Genomic DNA, 19496 nt, shown 5'->3' with positions numbered 1-19496 from the left:
CCTCAACCCCTTTTCCCCGCCCCTCGCCGCCGGTTCTCTCCGCGGCGGGCGAGATGCGGCCGCTGGTGCTGCTGGCGGCGCTGGGCCTGGCCCTGTCGCGGGGGGAGCACCGCGCCGATTACGACCGGGAGGCGCTGCTCGGAGGACAGGTGGGAGCGGGGCCCGGTGGGAGGGAAGGAAATCCTTCCCGGTGAAGGCGGAGGTGGGGTGGACACGGCAGGGTTTGACTCTGGGTTGGCTCTGCCCGCAGGAGGAGGCGGAGGAGTACTCCCGGCTCAGCCCGGAAGAGCAGCAGAGGAGGCTGAGGGCCATCGTGAAGAAGATCGACTCGGATGGCGACGGCCTCCTCGATAAGGGTAACGGCCCCCGGGTGTGAGGTGTGGGGGTGTGGGGGTGTGTGTTTAACCGGGAGGGGACCGGGGTCTGGCCCGGTGGCCGCGGGGAAGGAAAAGATGAGCTCTCCCCATGACACAGCCGGAGGATCTCCCTGAAAAACACAACCACCCTCTTGCCCGGTGCGTCAGAAACACCAACAGACTTTATATAGACAGAGGGTATCCCGGTCCCCAAGATTCCCGATTCACACACCTCATCAGGAGCGAGGTAAAGTGGGGAGGAACAATACTCCGTTACAATACTCGGTTACAATACTCTGGCTTTGCGCCTCATGCGTCTGCACCCACCCGAACAAGCAGACTTTTGGGTTTGAAATGCTGTTTGTGCAGCTCGGAGAGCCAGTTTAAGAGACAAAGAACATACACGGCAGACAAAACACTCCATCTACATGCACTTTGGTACTCGCTGACCCAAAGTGACACCAAGGGATCATATGCTCTTTTTATCACAATATGCTATCAAATGTCTCTTCCCAGACGGGTTTTTGTCAGTCAACCTTGGGAACTCCATGGTAAACTTAGGCCCTTCCTTTCCATACATCATCGTGACACTTTTTGAACTTATTATGAAAATATACTTTGTTGCTTTGCTGTGATTTTTCAAAAATCAGAAGCCTCTCTCACATGCACATACACAGAGCAAGTAGAGTCTTTGTTCAAATGCAAGAACGGTGATATTTCATTAACATGATATTAAACATGCAAGAAGCTTCTCTTGTCTCCTCATTCACCAGTCTGGCCTAAACCACAACAAGGTGAGAGGACAAAATCTGTTTTTAAAGACAAGATCAACTATATCTCTTGAATGTCTTTCACTTTACATGCTGTCACTAAGCAACTGCACACATAGTTCAGTGTTTCTGCCTCTGACTGTGTAGAGGTGAGATAGTATATAACTTTGGCAGGATGGTTAATCCCGGTAATAAACAGGCAGATCACAATGTGAAAGCTCTTAGGTCTATTGCAAAGTGTAGGAATTCTGCCCGTACTCCATCCTCATGGTATATATTGCATCTGGTTCTCACTCTAATGGAAACTTGCCTTCCCCTCACTTCCCAAAGGAAAACTCACAGTGGAATGTGTGTTTACACTAAGAGACTTAACTGTGTCAAAGCTTTTTCAGCTCAGTTATTGCTCAGTGAATTCCAAAACACTCTTTTGAGGACTTCTTACTTATTAGTGGCGTCTCCACTTGGAGCCTAACAGCCAGAGAAGATGTAATATATTAATACCACTTTTCTAATGTCAGAGCATTAAGTATTCCTGCTGAACGGTCCTGTGCTCAGATGCCTGTGCCTCGTGCCTTAAATGCTGGGAAATAAACCATGCTATAAATTATAAACCCATCTTTAAGAAATCATGTTGCAGTTTCTTGTAAGGCAGTGCTGGTTTTGTGCACAAGCCTCGGTGGTTACAAAACGTGGCGTGCACACCTCCTCAATTTCAGCCACTTCACGGAATCTGGTGTAAGGTTGGTTCCTTCGCTAACACAAATTCAGTACTCAAAATATATTTTAAAAAATCTCTTACCGCTTTTCAAGCATACTTAAGTAAACCTCATAAAATTGTATTGGCACTTCTGCCAATACAGGACAAGGAGGACAGAATAAGATACTTTAAAAAATGCTATAAGAATCCTCTACAGCAAAGTAGTAATTTCTGTAGGATTTTTCTGTTAGTCATCATGACTCTTCAGAGCAGGATTTCAGTTGCGTTGATTTAGTTAGATAATTTTGCAATGCAGAGGAAGTTGTTTTCCCCTCCTGGGCATCTGAAAATGACTGGATGATACTGAGAGAATGTGTTCTCCCAATCTTCATTAAATGAAGTAACTTTAACGTATTTGTATGAATTCACCTGTTCATTAAGTTTGCTTTCTTTTAGCAATAAAACTTTTTCCTATAAAACAAGTAGCTTAAAAGCATTTCCAAAATACATAAGGCTTGATTTCAGCCCCAAGTAAAGAGAAAATACCAGTTAACATGCCAGTGAATGTAGGTTTATTTCAGTTTGTGGATTTTTCAAAAGAAACCCAAAACTGATGGGAACAATGTTTTTTTGGGGTACAAAGTTAATACTAAGAGTTGTCTGTCTAAACCATAGTCAGCATCATTTTCATAACGCTCTGAAGAAGAAAGAAAAAAGTGAAAGGATGCTTCAGTGTTGGTTTTCAGATCTGAAAAGCCATGGCCACATAATCATTCCAAGCCGACATTCATGTCAGCAGCAACTGAAAGGGGCAGGCTTCTTGCTTCCGTTCCAGGCCCCAGTGAGCTAAAGGAGGTTTCTCAGCTGAAAACTAGGGAATTTTCCTTCTTATGGTATAAGTTTCTATCTCTCCAGGTTGCTGTACAGCTGTATGAACTCTACCTGGAATAGTTTTTCTCCCACCACTTTCCATGTGTATCAGAGAGGGGCACATCACGCTTTTTCTGGCGTCACCAATATAAACCTGATTAAAGTAACCGTGTAACTCTAGCCTAGGGGTATCAATGAGGAAATGGGACTATGAAAGGAGAACTGAAGGCTGTAGCTGTGATCTCTTCTCTCATTCAGTGAAATTTTAAAAAAGCCATAGCATAGAGGAAACAGATTGTTTTGCTTTAACTAACTTCTCGCCTATATACTTACATCTGAATTGCAGAGTATATTCCAAACTGAATGGATCTGTGGTGTCTTTACAGTTTTTATAGTGCAGATGATTCTGATTTTTTGTATTTTTTTAACGATTTTCACAGATGAGCTGAGTTCCTGGATACAGCAGTCTTTTAAACATTATGTTACACAAGAAGCTAAGCAACACTTCAACGACTATGACAGAGATGGTGATGGATTAGTGTCTTGGAAGGAATATAATATGCAAATGTATGATCGTGTAATTGATTTTGATGAGAACACTGTCCTGGAGGATCAAGAAGAAGAATCGTTTCGACAGGTAAAATGTTTCAGCATCAGTTTGTGTGAGCTGTTGGCAAAAAGCAGCAATGTTTGTTTATTGTGACAGAAGAAGATGGGTAGAGTAACCCTACCAGCTGGCACACGTTTTAACACTTTCATCTATCTGAGATAGGGGAGTAATTAAAGCAAAGTAATGGTGTATTAAAGCTGCTACCATCAAAACAAAGACAGAATGCAATGGTACCTCCCGAGTATATTTTGCTAGCTGAGTGGAGTGAAGTCTATTGACAGTCTATCGCAGAGCACAGTCTCTTGGTTTAAGACGATGGTCTCAAAACAAGACAGCAATCTATTAGGTTAGGTCTGTAGCCAAACCAGTGTCCTGCCGTCAGCAGGGGCCACTACCACTGGTGTTGGAGGGAAAGGAAACCCTTCTACTCTCTAATGCCCTTTATTGCATTTTTTCAGTTACTTCTCGAGTAGCCTGTGTGCAGTGTCAGTATTGCCTGCTTTAACATTTTCTGTCCTCTAGAGACCCACGGAGAAAGCAGTAGCAATTCAAACATTTTTAGCAATCAAAACGCAACTCTGAGACCTAAAACTAGATGTATAAACAACAGAAGTTATGGATTAATTGCATATATGAAAGCTTATACTTAAAGTGGAAAGGAAAGAGCAAGGAAGAGGCAAGGAGGGAAGGTTCACCAAGAATCACCACATAGCAAAACTTATTTCCTTTCAAGTTACACATTTATAAGTATATGTAAATATTTCCCAAAAAGAGAATAGGTGATTTTTTAGATTATTCTGGCCTGAGTTGTATTTGGTTTTGTTTTTTTTTACTTTCCTATGAGGATTGCTTTGACTGCTTTGAGTAAAGTAGTAGTAGATAATACAGGATGTTGACCCAAGCGAAGCTAAAATAGACCCCTGAAGAACCAAACTGTAAAGCTTTGGAGGTCACTTAACGGAATAATTGCAAAGCTTTTAAATAAAACAAGACTTCAGTGGAACTATGAGTCAAAATATTGATCCAATGTTTGAGATATTGCCATCATAGCTATATACACAGAGCTAGAACTACTCACCTATTTATGCTATGCTCTGTTTGACTACTTGCAAGGTTTTTCTGCTTACTGACTTCTTCAACATATATTGTAAAAAGCAAAATTAGCAGCATTATACAAGCATCGTACGTCAGCCACCTTCAGCATTTTCCTTACTTTGGGAAATTAGTGAGCCCGCTTTAATCAAAGTGGAGGAGTTAAATCTGTGGTACTGATTTAGAATTGACATCAAGTCAACACATGGGTGTACCAGAAGGTGGCAGCCTTGTTTGTCACTTCTCCAAAAACCACTGGAGTTTTTCTCTCAATAGTTCATGTTGCAGTTTATTACTTTCTGTAGTCAGTCCTCCTGAATTGCCCCCCTGTTTAAACTCCTGGCTAAGGTTAGCTTTTCTTTAAAAGTCCATTTAATCATTATGCAGAATAGTTAAGATCTTATAATTACACCTTATTTGTTATATGTTCTGTATTAATCAGGTTAGCCTAATTTTTAGAAAAGTGTCGAGAATAGTTAAGATCTTATAATTACACCTTATTAATATTTTCTGTATTAATCAGATTTGCCTAATTTTTAGAAAAGTGTCAATAAATAGGATATAAACTAAGAAGTACAATTTCAAATGTTATTTTAAAAGAATTTGTGGTCTCTGGCCGCTCCCTTCTCTAGGTCATAGTCACACTGACACACTTAGGATATAAACTAAGAAGTACAATTTCAAATGGTTATTGTAAAAGAATTTGTGATCTCTGGTTTGGGATATAAACTAAGAAGTACAATTTCAAATGTTATTTTAAAAGAATTTGTGGTCTCTGGCCGCTCCCTTCTCTAGGTCATAGTCACACTGACAGCGCCACACACTTAATCATGGGATTCCAAACTTTTTATAGCTCCCATCACATGCAGTTTGAGTAGAGGTCAGTTATCAATGGTGTGGGTCTTTATTTTGTCTAAAGAGACTGTACAAAATGAAACAAAAAAATACAAAACTTTTGCATGTTTGGAATACAGAAACAAGTGCAGGACATTCAGAAATAAGAACTTGCCTGCTGATTGTAGATATTCTTTATTTTTAAAAGGCATGCTAATATTCATACTTAAAACAGGTGACTTTGCTTTGGTATATGTTCAGATGTAATGGACAACAGTCTTGTGGCAAAGGAATCTGTCTAATTTTTCAGCTCTTAAAATGGCTTCAGAAAAGACATTTTACATATAGGATATTTCAGAACTGTCTTCAAGCTACAAACAGCCCTTGATATAAATGAGATACAGATCCAGAAGGTTAAATGTCCTGAAAATGTAAATTTTGGAATTTGCAATGGCTACCATTAATTATAATCATTGTACCCCACTAGGTTAGTTTGGGAATTGGTGACTTCTAGAAGAGGAAACATGTAGAAAGACAAAAATTCTTAGTCATTTAATTATCTCCCTTTTGTGGTTTTGAAGCCTTGGCTAAGAGTGGGTTTTAAATGTCTCCTTAAATTGAAAAAAAAGGATGTTTTTATGCAATTTTTAGAATAAAACTACCTCAATTTAAAGTGCTGTTCTAGTTGCTCTGGATGAGGTCTTTTTAGTGAAAATAAAACATCAGTATAATATGAGTAGGTAAAGTGAAACGATTAACATCCTAATGAGCTTACAGCCAGCTACCATAATGTTGTTTTTCCTTTTCATTAAGTGCTCTAACTAAATCTGTTTTCTAAGCTTCATTTAAAGGAGAAAAAACGTTTTGAAAAAGCTAATAGAGATGATGTTCCTGATCTAAATGTGGATGAATTTGTTGCATTTGAACATCCGGAAGAAGTGGAGTATATGACGGTAAGACTTGGGAGGGTGCCTTTAGCAGCCTGTGCATAGAGATGTAACATCTTTTAATGCATGTGCATTAAAACACAAGCCCAGGAAGTGTGCTTTTGAGCAGTTACGTGTATTGCTTTTACAGACCAAATGAAAAATTAGATACTGTGTTGTGGGTCCAGTGCTGGGGTTCAGGAGCTGGAGCAGTAAGTTCAGTGCTTTTCTTTGAAATCTTTTTCAAGAATGATCCCAAACTTTTGGGATTTGACTAACGGGTATTTCTAACCTCTGTTAGGTTGGAAGTACATCAGTGAGATTTTAGCTTGAGGAAGTTTTGTGCCTGGTTCAGAGTTAGTTCTAGTTACAGGGACTCACAGGAAAGATTTCTTTGCGCAGGAAAAGTGCTGGCTGCTCTCACTTTCCTTAAAGGGACACAATAGTCACTTTTTGGCCAAAAGAGAGCATTCGATCCCACCTGAAGCTTTAATACTGACTGTACTATGGTCAGGGTTTGGGGGATTGTTATTTCAGCCAGGAGCACTTTGTCGTTGGCCATCTGTCTCATCACTGCTCTGACTGTTGGTGTCATTCCAGCTCAGAGCAACAGCTGAGCCCAGTTAAAAGTACATGGGTGCTTTTCTGCAATGGAGCCTGCAGTTTTGGCTGCTGCTGCTGCAGAGCCAATTGCCAGGAGAAGAGCTGTGCACACAGAGCCTCTGCCTGTGCTGGCATGGCTGTTGGTTATGGACAGCCAAGAAAAGACAGAACTACAAGAACAGGCACACTGCCTTCACTGGGAAACACAGGACCAAAACACCAATGAGTTTTCCTAACAATTTCATAAAGTTGCAAAAAATGCAGATTAGTGAATACATGGTATGAAAAAAGAAAAGTGAAATGAGATGGTATAGCTTTGTACAAATTCATGTTTCTCAGCCACTCGTGTAATTTTGAATTTTGCTGCAGGATTCACCTTTCACATTTGGTTTTCATAAAACCCAACATGCTAAATCTTAAGAACAGATCTGGTTTGTTGCACAGGAACCAATTCCTGCACTAGTCTGCCTAAAACAGAAAAGCAGACTTGAAATGACCGAGTCTTTCCTTTAAAGAATACCTTATCGCTCTAAAATTATTTATTGCTGTTTCTCTTGATTACAAGTTGCTAATTTTTCACAAACTGATATTTTGCTTTTTGCATGTATACAAAAGGACTTTGTCATTCAGGAGGCCTTAGAAGAACACGATAAAGATGGTGATGGATTTGTTAGCCTGGAAGAATTCCTTGGTGATTACAGAAGAGACCCAAGTAAGGAAAAAGGGTGGGGGCGTGAAAGAAGGAACAGAACAAAAGCGTTTGGAACGGGGTGGATTGTATGCACCTTTATTTTCAGCTTTTTCTACCTACAGGTTCTGAGTAGCATTACCCTGTCTTTTAGAATAATTCAGTTTCCTGGTGCTGGGCTCAGTAGGTCATTGTTTCAGTCTGCCCTGCACATAGTACAGTAGGTTGTGTGTAGCCCATTCTGCTGTTTCCTTGCAAGTTAGTTCTTGTTTTCCTAAAGCCTGACACACACCCCTCACCCCTAGGTGTGCAGCTGAAATAGGATGCAGTTTTGCTCACTGAACACATCTGCCAAACCAGCCAGCCTGAATGTAAAGCTAAACTTCCCTGGTCTGTATCAGCTTAAGGAGGCAGCTGTCGGCCTTACATTCAAAGGATTGAAGCTGTGTGTGTTTTAAGAGAGGTAGAGGGGAAGTGCAATTAGTCTGGTCACTTCATCTGGTATCAAAAACCTTTCTGCTTTCACTTTTTAGTTTTTTCTCCACTCTTGCCCTTCCTTAAACTTGCTCTGTTCCTTCTTTAAGAAGCAAAAGGAGTCTCACCTGGTGTTTATCAATACTTTTCTCTAGCTATGTTGCTAATGGAGAAATGTTTTATACGCTGTTTGGATTTGCTACAAGATAGGGCAAATAACCCCTCCAGTTCCAAAATGTCCAGTAGCTTGAGGCATGGGGAAAGTCTGCTTGGTCCTTAGGAGTGATAATTTTTAAGTGTGGACTGGTATAAGAAGTACCATCTAAACGTGAGGAGGAGCTTATTTACATCGAGAGCCCTGGCAGAGGCTGCCCAGGGAGGTGGTGGAGTCTCCTTCTCTGGAGACATTCAAACCCCACCTGGACACGTTCCTGTGCAACCTGCTCTGGTTGGACCTGCTCTGGCAGGGGAGTTGGAGTAGATGATCACCAGAGATCCCTTCCAACCCAATCCTGTTCTGTGATTCTGTGATCCTCGCTAGGGAAAGTGTTTAACCACATGAAGAGATGGAGAAATGGGGGAACAGTCAGGTTTTTTTTCACTCCAATCAACCACCTGGAATTTCACCTTTTATAACCACCTTTGTTTGCCAGAGCCAGTAAAAACACTAGATCTCTGATCCAATACAGGCTGCTTTATCTTTTTCCTGCTCTGTCTTGAAAAAAAGCTTTTCCAAGCCAGTCTGTCCAAAGTTGTTGAAAAGGAGTGAAATTGTTGCTGAGGTCCTTGCAGTAGAGAAGATAACAGTCATTAAAACTTTTTAGTAAGGATTGAGAATCAGCTATAATTGTAGAAACGACTTGGGCTTTTCTCCAAGTGGCCATCTCTTCTGCAGACAGTGTTCCTGCAGCACATTTGAAAATCACTAATAGTGGGTCCGATTTCATAATTTTCTGGTGGGTTTGGGCAACAGTGCATGGTGAATTGTGACATTAAGGGATAATCTACTTGTAAACGATGTTAGAAAGGAAGGGGAGAGGCTTTACTCTCTTTCTTCTTTTATAATAGAAACCTAATTATTTTTAAACTGTTATTTATCTGCTTCTGATGACAACTACTTTTGAGTTCTGTAAGATTTAGGAAGTCTTAATATCTGTTCGTGCTTATCTGCAATATTTATCAGTTTGATGAACTGCTTCTAAATGTCTTGAAGAGTTAGAGGCAAGTTTAAGATTGCTGGCTAGGTTGCAGGATACAATACCAGCGCATAAGGAAAGTAAAAATCAAGTATACAAATAAACAAAACCAGTAAATGGAATTGCTTTGGATGTATTCCAGGTGGTTTAGGAGAAAAAAAATAATTATAGACAGTGAACTAATTTGAAAGCCTGCAGTATTGGCCTGAGTCTGTTGAGCCTGCACTAATCAAGAGCTCTGCCTTCGCTGTTAAAGCAGGGGAACAGACAGTAGAATGTTATTAAAAACTTCATATGGCCCTAGAATGTCATAACCCCATTTACTGCAAATAACTAGCTATCTGCCTACTTTTGGGCATATTAAAATACACAGTTCGATTGATGGTGACCCTTGACTTCAACGTGCACTTAGTTCAACTGTACATTCACAATGTTACCTTAGCTTTAAATTCTGTTTTAATCTATACAAGTATTTTTTTCATATGTAGACAGATGCATTTATTTAATCTATTGGGGCTAGTCTGTCCCAATTTTGTTTGCCTTTGTTTAGTGAAATCACTTCTATGGTACACTTTATGAGATCAAGTGAATTTGCATAGGAGAAAAGGTGAAAACATCTTCTTTAAGGTAAAAGAGTGGCTTTAAACTTGAAAAATGTGTCTTACCAGCTGCAAGGGAAGATCCAGAATGGATACTCGTTGAGAAGGATCGGTTTGTGAATGACTATGATAAGGATAATGATGGAAAACTCAACCCTCAAGAGCTGTTGTCTTGGATAGTACCCAATAATCAGGGCATTGCACAAGAGGAGGTATGTGTTTTGACTGCTGTTTGGGTTTAATTAATGCAGTAGAATTTTGAAGGTATCATAACAAAATGATAGATGCATTCAGATTTATCATGTCTTGGTAGTTGAAAAAGAATGCTCAATAGATCTTTGCATATATTTTTAACCTTTTTTTTTCAGTTTGACTAAGACCATTGCACAAGAGGAGGTATGTGTTTTGACTAGATGATAGATGCATTCAGATTTATCATGTTTTGGTAGTTGAAAAAGAATGCTCAGTAGATCTTTGCGTATATTTTTAACCTTTTTTTTCAGTTTGACTGAGAATGCAGGTCCTTTAATTGCATTAGGAAAATTTGAAGTTAATTGTATGAATGCTTGTAAGTTAACAGAGTGCTTTTCTACATGTTTAAATAGCTTATCTGGTTTGATTTAAGGGGACAGCATTTTAATCAGTTGGTTTTTAGTTATTGTAGGTAAGTCTAATCAGATAAACTACTAAAAGAAGCTGTTATATACTGACAGCGTAATTTGAAAACAAAAATTGATCATGATTCTTCTAACTGGATAAATCACCGTAATTTGTAGAACTAGAAGCTTCTCTTTTCATAAGTACAAGAAAATGGAAGTATTCTCTGATTCAGGGTGCTGTAATGCACGTTTAGCGATGATCATTAAAATCATTTAATCGGGGGTAGAACGCCGTAATAGGTTTAAGTGGATTCTCATTTTAGCTGTCTTTAGTTTTTTGTAGCAGTACTGGCTGTTCCAGAAGAGCCAGTTTCAGTCAGCAGACTTTACGGTCCCCGACTGCAGCAGGGAGGATTTCTGCCTTTCCACTAACTTTTTATCTTGTCCAAGTCTCTTCCCTTCGCACTGGAGGATTTTGATGTTCAGAATGGGAGGAACAGCAGCTCTCCCCGTGTCCCCGTAACTCCTGGTAAAGACAGGAGATGCTGTGTGTCACGCAGCAAAGCCCATCTCTGTTGGGGCCACCTCATTTCTGAGGTTCCACCTCGTGTTTTTTTTGGCTGGGCTGGTGACAGAAAAAGCAAGGTGGCCAGCACACAGCCCCGGCTGCGCTCCTGTCCAGCCTTGTAGGAAGCCAAGCTGCTGAACTGCTCTAGCAGTGTATTTTTGTACATGTGGATCTGCAAGGGCTTTGCACAGACTTTTTTTAACATCTGCCTCTTGAGGGTGGTTGATTGGTGTTTCACAGAAACAGCACGGCTCAAGCTGAGGTGAATTCTGGGTGACGGTGAGTCTCTTCGTGCCTCTGCTGGCTGGGGTGTTTTTAGCAGTTCTTCAATATTCATTCAAATTTTAGCTTGCAGCAAGGCCATGCTGTAGTAATAGCTCAGTTCTGCAAGAATTTTAGGTTTTTGATTGGTGTTTCACAGAAACAGCACGGCTCAAGCTGAGGTGAATTCTGGGTGACGGTGAGTCTCTTTGTGCCTCTGCTGGCTGGGGTGTTTTTAGCAGTTCTTCAATATTCATTCAAATTTTAGCTTGCAGCAAGGCCATGCTGTAGTAATAGCTCAGTTCTGCAAGAATTTTAGGGGGTTTTTTTAATTTGCTTCTCTGATGTGCTGGTTTTTTATTCAGTTAATGTAATAGAGATTGACTTAAGTCATCAACTGCTGTTGGAAAGCTGAATATTACAGTTTCATTTTGGCATTGCAGAATGACTTGACAACCCTGGTAGCTAAATAACATAAAAATAGAAAAATTACTCTACGTTCCATCTCGAGGAATTGATCCGTGTTTACCAAGATGTTTGTCTCAATAACCTTCTGCCTTTTGCCATGCAGAGTGTTTTTAAAATCTGCTTGGCTGACGTTAGCCCCTGTTAGGTTCTTCAGTCCTTTTTGGTGATGTAGTCAGCTTAGATGTAAGTAATATTTAATTAAAAAAAAAAGTCACTAAGCAGTTATATGAAGCTGAACCAATCAGAAAAAGTAGGAACAGAAGGATTCTTGAGATCACTGTATTTGTAGATGTTTAGCAAATAAAAACCCGAGCCATGTAATGGGAGGACTCCTCAGTCTCTCAGCAGTAACAGGCTCCATAGAGCTGCTGGACTAACCTGGGAGCTCTGAGCCATGAAATACTCCTGAATGAGCTACAAGTAAAATATTCAGCAATTCCTGTTTTGTTTTACTGCTGAACTTTCCTCCTTTTATAATATATAAATAAGCAAAAATCTCAAAATTGTTTAAATGTGCAGTTTCATTTGACATGATCATCATGATTTAGTATTTTAAAATTTTTTCAGAAAAGCAAGCTTTTGCTTTCAGGAAATGAGGGAAAACATGAATTACAACCCAAAGTTGAAGTTCCTGTGCGCAGATGCCTTATCTCATCCACTGCTTGAGGTAGAAAACCCTTTTTCACATTGGACATCAAGTACTTTCCAGTTACATTTTAATCATTAATTATAGCCATGGAGCATTTTTTGCAAATCAAGTGGATGCTGGCTGAGTATCCAGCTGCAAATCTCTATCCTTATGGTTTTTTTCTTTCTTTTTTTTTTTAATTTGCATGTGTGATGGAAAAGTGAGTCTCCATAGGTTCAGGAATTTAAAACTGGCTTAGGACAGAGAGTAAATAGGTGACTGATGTAAGTGGCGTGCGCTTCTGACAGAGGGTGCTCACCCTGAGGGCTGTATGGGCTCAAATCCCAGCTGAGGTCCCACATACTGTGGGTGTCATCCAGTGCTGAGTGTCAGGAGGGCCCCCTGGAAACGCGGGGTGTCTGCCTGACGTGCTGAGCTCCCATTTTTTGTAGGCTGAAGTCATGTACTGCATTCACCCGTGGGTTTCAAGGACTACGGGCGCTTCCAGGAAGGTGATTAATCTGCTGGTTTAATCCTGTCCTCCACCCCCAACGTAAAGCGACGGGTTTAACAGTGATTTGTAGCCTCAGAACTGATAGCGAGGGTAGAGATTTGATATTATGATTTTGCCATCAAATGAAAGAGGCAAAGGGAACCAAAGCGAGGAGAGAAAGGTTCTGTTCTGAATGTATAATCCTGCCTGGTTTGTTACAAATAACGGTGTTGTGGCAGGGCTCTGACAAAGCCATTCCAAAAGTGTTATTTATAAGTGCTCGTATCTATTAACCGTGCACATGCTCTTCCATTTATTTTAAAGGCTCTTCACCTTATTGAAGAAATGGATTTGAACGATGATAAAAAGCTTTCTGAAGCAGAAATTCTTAAGAACCAGGATTTGTTTCTTAACAGTGAAGCAACGGATTATGGCAGGCAGCTTCATGATGAACGTTTCTACCATGAAGAACTTTAGATTATTTATTTTGTAATCTGTTTTTCTTCCCTTTCTTTCATTTGGAGCTTTTGTTAACAGCACCCATCAGCTGTTTTGCAAGTTTTATGCTGTAATTACAGTACACTAATGTTTGTGTAAATAATTTGCATTCAAAATTTAATTGCCCTCCTGCAGACTTCCCTGGGCCTCTTCTAACCATCAAAATTAATCTTAAATACTTACTTCCAAAATGATATAGTGTTGAGAAATGAATGACTTCAGGGGTAGTACGGTATTGTGAAGAGTTGTTGTACTGTACTTGAAGAAAATAGAGAATCTAAATGATTCTGAAAGAATGCAAAATGTAGTAACTGAGAGACTACTATTTTTTGTAATCAGTTTAATTAGGGTGGGGAGTGGGGAAGATGGGGGGGTGTTTAGGGTCAGTATTAACTGTGTTTTATTTAATACGTTTGGAGAAACACGTAGATTAATGCCTCAATTGTTTAAGAGGTTTCTACTTAATTTTAAATGGTTTCTATACTGTGTTTTATTGTATCACAAAACTTGCTATTTTTACATCTATGGACAATAATTGTTTTTAATGTACAATTCTACACCATTAGCAATGCAATGGTATTTTACAGTGCTAAGACCCTCTTCATTTGTTGGATTAAAACTTAAAAATATTCTGCCTTTCAGTGTTTGGTCCATTTATTACTTAGTGTGGGTCACCCATGGCAACTCCTTGAAATACGAGCGCTGGAGACAATGTACAGAATTGTACTGGTTGGCAGCGGGGGGGGTGGCTACGGGGGGGGCTTCTGTGAGAAGCTGCTCAAAGCCTCCCCCATGCTAGAAACTGTCCCGTTGGGGGATTATTTGAGATAGTCTGAAAGCTTCATGGCACAACACATTTAATTAGGAAAGTACATATATTTGCTTTTTATCTCCTAGAGATGCAAAAATCAGCTGAGTCTTCTAACCAACGAGACAGCCTCAGGAAACAGATTGTGTGGACTCTGCTTGGTTGGGTTTAATTCCTAGCTCCTGCAATGCTCTTGCAATGTTCTCCTTGCCCAACGTTTTCCTTCCTCCCAACTCTCTTCTATTGAGTAAAAGCAACTAGTTCTGCCTTGGTTTTTTTACCAATATACCACCTCTTCGTTATTCTCAGAACAAACAGGAAATTCCTTTTGACAGAAGTGTTGAAGTCTCACCATTAGCAGGCTAGCAATTTTGATTCAGAACAAAGCTACATACTTTTATCATATTTTTTTTTTTTAGATATCATAGTGATAGAAATTCAAAACACATTTTCAATTTTAGAGGTTGGGATTTTTTCTGCCTATATTTATTTATTCTAGTTCCTGGGAACATGAATACAAGTTTTGCCATGTTGGTGGTGGGATCTGATTTTAAAAAAAAAAAAAAAAAGTCTAATTAACTCCAGTGTGTCCAGGAATATGAAAACAGTTGTCATCTTTGTTGGTTCAAAATATACCCAGAGTTACCAATTTCTTGTTATTCTTTATGGCATTTTTAAATAATTTCAAGTTAGGGTTAGAAGCCTAATAGTGCTTTTGCAGTCTTAGAAAGATTTGTGGCTTTTGATAGTTTAAAGTAGTGTTTAGGCTGCCCAAATTGGCAACCCACTGCCTGCCTTCAGTCATGTCTATCCAAGTATTTGGCACGAGAGCAGCTCCTGGATTGTTCAGGGTTATGCACAGACCTAGTGTTTTTTAACTATGCTGAGAAAAAGCACAACAAAGCACAGTATCCCTTATCTCTATTTCACTAGAGATAGAAATCAAATAGAAACTTTAGGTTTAACGAGGCAGAGCAGAGATTTTCAGCACTCCAGCGTGGCACAGTTTGTATTTCTAGAAGGAAGGAAGGGTACTGACTGCGGGATTACCAGAGCCTGTGAAAGTCACACCCAGGGCAGCCTGGGCTTTATGTTTCCTGTTGGCCCTGTTATTTGCAGAAAATTCAGAGTTTCTGTCTTTGGTGAAGGCTGAGAGCAGTGCCCAGTAGCTTCCTCCCCTCTGCCAGGTTTTACAGATGGTTTTCCACAACACCCAAACTTTAGCTGTAGCCCGTGTGCTCAAACACGAAGGCATTTCAGAACAAAGGACTGGCCTGTGCTGTTCTGTCACATAAAACTGGTGTTTTGTTCTGAAAAAGCCTCCAACCACAGTATCCCACAGATCAGATCGACCTCTTGATGGCACATTAACAATCCCTCTTCTTCTTTCCACGTCCCTCTGCCTACTCCAGCAGCACCCATCTCAATCCCTCTTCTTCTTTCCACGTCCCTCTGTCTACTCCTGCCTCACCCAGCGCAGCGGCTGCAGCGAAAGCCGAGAGCACAGGCTGACAGACCGGGGACTGTTTGTGCCCGGTGTCCCCAGGGTGTAACACTTTGGTGATCTCTGTGTGTTCCTGTCTGTCCCTTCGCTACCAGGACTTCCATTCCTGTCTCATTTTCTCTCCAATCACAAACCTCACCAAACAAATGAAAACAGGTTATTTTGGGAAGCAGGAGCAGATTCAGCTGCATTTCATCCCAGAAGCCCTTTGGAAGAATCGGGCTATATTCTGTCAAACGGCGCGACTTCTACCAGCGGAAGCTTCATGAGCTCAGCCGGGGTTATGGTCAGCTGGAACAGCCCAAAACAGCCAGTCCAAAAAAAAAAAACAACCAACCCTAAAAGATCAAACAGAATCGGGCTATATTCTGTCAAACGGCGCGACTTCTACCAGCGGAAGCTTCATGAGCTCAGCTGGGGTTATGGTCAGCTGGAACAGCTCAAAACAGCCAGTCCAAAAAAAAAACCAGCCAACCCTAAAAGATCAAACGCAGTATTGCAACCTTCCTTTGCGTTACAGGAAGAATAAAAAGGGAGACGGCGAAGGTTAAATGTCTTATTTCCTTTGTCAGTGCACTGTGGTTTGAGGGGAAGAGGGATCCTGCTTCAGCACCTTGTACTGAGTCTCTGGCCTCTTACATCCCATCTCCCTTTGTAAGCAGCTCGTGCAGAATATTCCCAATTCAAATATTAAAGCTGGTAAAAGCCCTTTATCTCCTTGTAATAACCAGTCAGGGTGCTGAGACTGGGGGCTTTTGTGGGCAAGGTAACCGCAATCTCATCCTTAAAATTAGTTATCCCTAATTTGGAGGCAGTCCCCAGCTCTGCAGGAATGCACATCAAGACAATTCTTTGGATGATATCTAGGCAAGAGAGACCTTCAGAGGAACAAACACCAGCTAAACCCAATGAAAAAGAACAAAATTCCTCTGCTTGTTCCAAAGTTCTTCCGATTTATAAAATCAAGAATCTAGCAAAATTTGATATCTAAACAAACGTTGCACGTCAAAACGTCAGGTGAACAGGGGAAAAAGGGAGAATAATACAACAGCAAGTGGGTGAAGCATCAATATTAGAGAAAAGTTTTCCAGGACACAAAGCAGCTCATACTTTTACTATCTACAAACCCCACGTTGTACGGAAAGCCCAGCTCCCCGCAGGGCAGCGGGGGGGTGACAGACCAAGCACAATGACGCTGCTGCAATAAACATGCCAGACTTCTCGGAGGTACACGAACAAGTGGCAAGAGCCAACAGTCCCAAGTCCCAGCAGGGGAGATGCTCCCTGGATGAAGATGTCACAGCAGGGGTGGGTAAGCAAGGAAATGGGCCCGGAGGGGCGGTGGAAGGATTTCCACCCTGGAGACAGTGGGAGCCCAAAAAGGTGCTGGGGGATGTGATCGGACTGAAGTTGGCTCTGCTTGGAGCAGGAGATGGAAGCAGAGACCTGCCTTGCACAGACCAGGAGGCACAAATAAGCCTCTCCAAAGTGGCCCCGTCTAAACCATTTAGCTAGGTGTCTTTATTTTCCTAAATATTATCAGTTATTCTGAATATCCAGCATTTCCAACTACCAGCTACGCTTTCCTCCTCTGTCTTGAAAACCCTCTGAACTTGGTAGAAGTAACAAGAAAAACCTCTCAGAAGGTGAACACTTCTCCCCTCAGCCTCCTCCAGGCTGAACAACCCCAGCTCCTTTAGCATCTCCTCATAAGGCTTGCTCTCCAGACCCCTCATCAGCAATGGCACCACTTCTCACACTTTCTTCCCTGAGGTTCCCTTTGTTTCAATGCTTTTCAGCAAACCTTACAAAGCCAGTGACAGTGTACCAAGCTAGTTAATCCTAAAGTTACAAATACACAGAATCCTTCAGAATAAAATTGCTTCAAAGCTCCTACAACTGTTCAACACACCCTTCTCATAAGGTGACTCACTTTCTCCCAAACCCAATATAGCGAGGACACAGACTTCAAGCAAAAAGCTCCTATAAAACTATTATGATTTTAGAAAAAAATCCAGATCTTCCTGAAGATATTTATTGCCGCTTATTGGTCCTGAGAAAGCTTTAAGCAACAATACATCTGCAAGAGTTTTAACTTTAAGAGTTTTTTGAGAAAGTACGTGGGTCCTGAGATTAAAAATCATGTTTCATTCTATGCACTTACGCTTGGCAAACGCTCAACTGTATAATGTATCTAGGAAAGTTTTGCTTTTTAAAGGTTTTTGAAAAGTTCTTTAAGATGTTTGCTGTTGACTTGCTACAGTTTTGTGTTTCTACTCAGAAGAAAAATTATCCATGAATGATGTTTCTAAATGAGCAAATATGCAGAATGTAAATGTGCCAAAGGAATCTAAACTGGTGCCTCCCACGACACTGACCAACCCGCTGTATTACGAGAGAAGGGACATCTGCTCCAGCAACAGTCCTGCTGGAGATGCTGTGTTTTGGACAACGGTCCAATGGTTTAAGACCGACTAAAAATGCCCCAATTTTCCCCAAAACATAGCAGCATCTTTGCAAATGGCAGCCTGAACAGCTGTTGCCTGCACACAGACCCCCTGCAGTCTCCATCAGGTAAGAACATTTTTCTGCAAAGCATCTCCTAAACTTCTGTCTAATGGCTCAGTGAACCTGAAGCCGCTTTCTTTCCGGATCTGCAGTATTCAAGGAGTCCTTTCTGAGAAGTGGGAACCCCTTCAGCACTGCAGGCGGGTCCTACTTGGCTAATGAATATGCAACACTTGCAAATGAACGGTGATTTCCTTTGAATTAATGGGATGGAGAAAGCAAGCGCATTGGGAAAACAGACAAAAGGTGTCAGAGAAATAAAAAGCATCTCACTGCAAGTTCCTGAAGTTGTGGGAAGAAGGGGAGAGAGGAACCCCACGTCTTTCTCTTTCACAAGGGGTTATACTTTTCTCCAAAGAGCTACCAGACACTCTTTGTGTTCATCAAGCCTCCTGTGACATTGCACTTTCACACAGTTTCTCTTCTCCTTTTTGTGTCTTTGAAACCCTTCCAGGGGTAAGGATGGTAGCTAACCATGTTTAAACTGTATCAAGCACAAATGTATCACATTTCTGTGATACAAACAATAATTTCAGGATATATAGAGTATCACGATGTTAATTTGATAGGAAAACCATTCATGTGCTTCGTAATTATGGCAAAAACTATGATTATATTTCTCATCAGGGACTGGGTCCACCTTTCAGTAAAAGCATCCATTGGGAACTGCTATGAAATCATAGGATCATAGAATTGTCCAGGGTGGAAGGGACCTTTAAGATCATCTAGTCCAACCATCAACCTAACACTGATAAAAACCATCACTAAACCATGTCTCTAAGCACTATGTCAACCCGTCTTTTAAATACCTCCAGGGATGGTGCCTCAACCCCTTCCCTGGGCAGCCCATTCCAAGGCTTAATAAAATAATAAGGTTAAAAATTTTTCCTCATCTCCAGCCTGAACCTCCCCTGGGGCAACTTGAGGCCGTTTCCTCTTGTCCCATGGCCTGTGACTTGGGAGAAGAGACCGACCCCCCCTGGCTACACCCTCCTTTCAGGGAGTTGTAGAGAGTGAGAAGGTCTCCCCTCAGCCTCCTTTTCTCCAGGCTGAACGCCCCCAGCTCCCTCAGCCTCTCCTCATAAGACTTGTGCTCCAGACCCCTCACTAGCTCCGTTAGATACTGGTTCACCTTACTCTCCAGACCCCTCACCAGCTCCATTAGATACCGGTTCAGAATGGAGTATACACAATTATTCTTTATGCTAGTTCTCAATTCTACTGAAGTGAAATGCCAGCAGGACTGCCTTGCACCATGAAACAGGGCTTTTGGAAGGATGTTCCAACAGATCCTTCCAGCAGCAGCAAAGGGAGCATGGCTGGGGGCCCAGAAGGGCGGATGGGTGGGCTCTGGAGCACATTGAACCAGCCCCCGGCCAGGCTGCA

General features: G+C 41.3%; 1 protein-coding gene across 2 annotated transcripts; it reads left to right on the top strand.

The window, feature by feature from the left end:
• Positions 1 to 6: 6 nt before the first annotated feature.
• On the top strand, positions 7 to 13871 carry RCN2 (reticulocalbin 2). Of its 2 annotated transcripts, none has more exons than XM_014944706.1 (7): positions 7 to 149; positions 251 to 356; positions 3134 to 3330; positions 6081 to 6182; positions 7374 to 7470; positions 9785 to 9927; positions 13057 to 13871. In XM_014944706.1, exons 1-7 carry the CDS (start codon positions 54 to 56, stop codon positions 13207 to 13209), a joined length of 894 nt encoding a protein of 297 aa, XP_014800192.1. In that variant the 5' UTR covers positions 7 to 53; the 3' UTR covers positions 13210 to 13871. The 2 variants fall into 2 exon arrangements, with proteins under 2 accessions (XP_014800192.1, XP_014800191.1); XM_014944705.1 differs by having other exon boundaries at positions 6069 to 6182.
• Positions 13872 to 19496: the final 5625 nt, after the last annotated feature.

Source organism: Calidris pugnax, unplaced genomic scaffold (assembly GCF_001431845.1).
Source record: "Calidris pugnax isolate Ruff unplaced genomic scaffold, ASM143184v1 scaffold70, whole genome shotgun sequence".
Taxonomy (NCBI): Eukaryota; Metazoa; Chordata; class Aves; order Charadriiformes; family Scolopacidae; genus Calidris; species Calidris pugnax.
The sequence above is the reverse complement of the archived record's forward strand: the minus strand, read 5'-3'. Positions and strand labels throughout refer to the sequence as shown.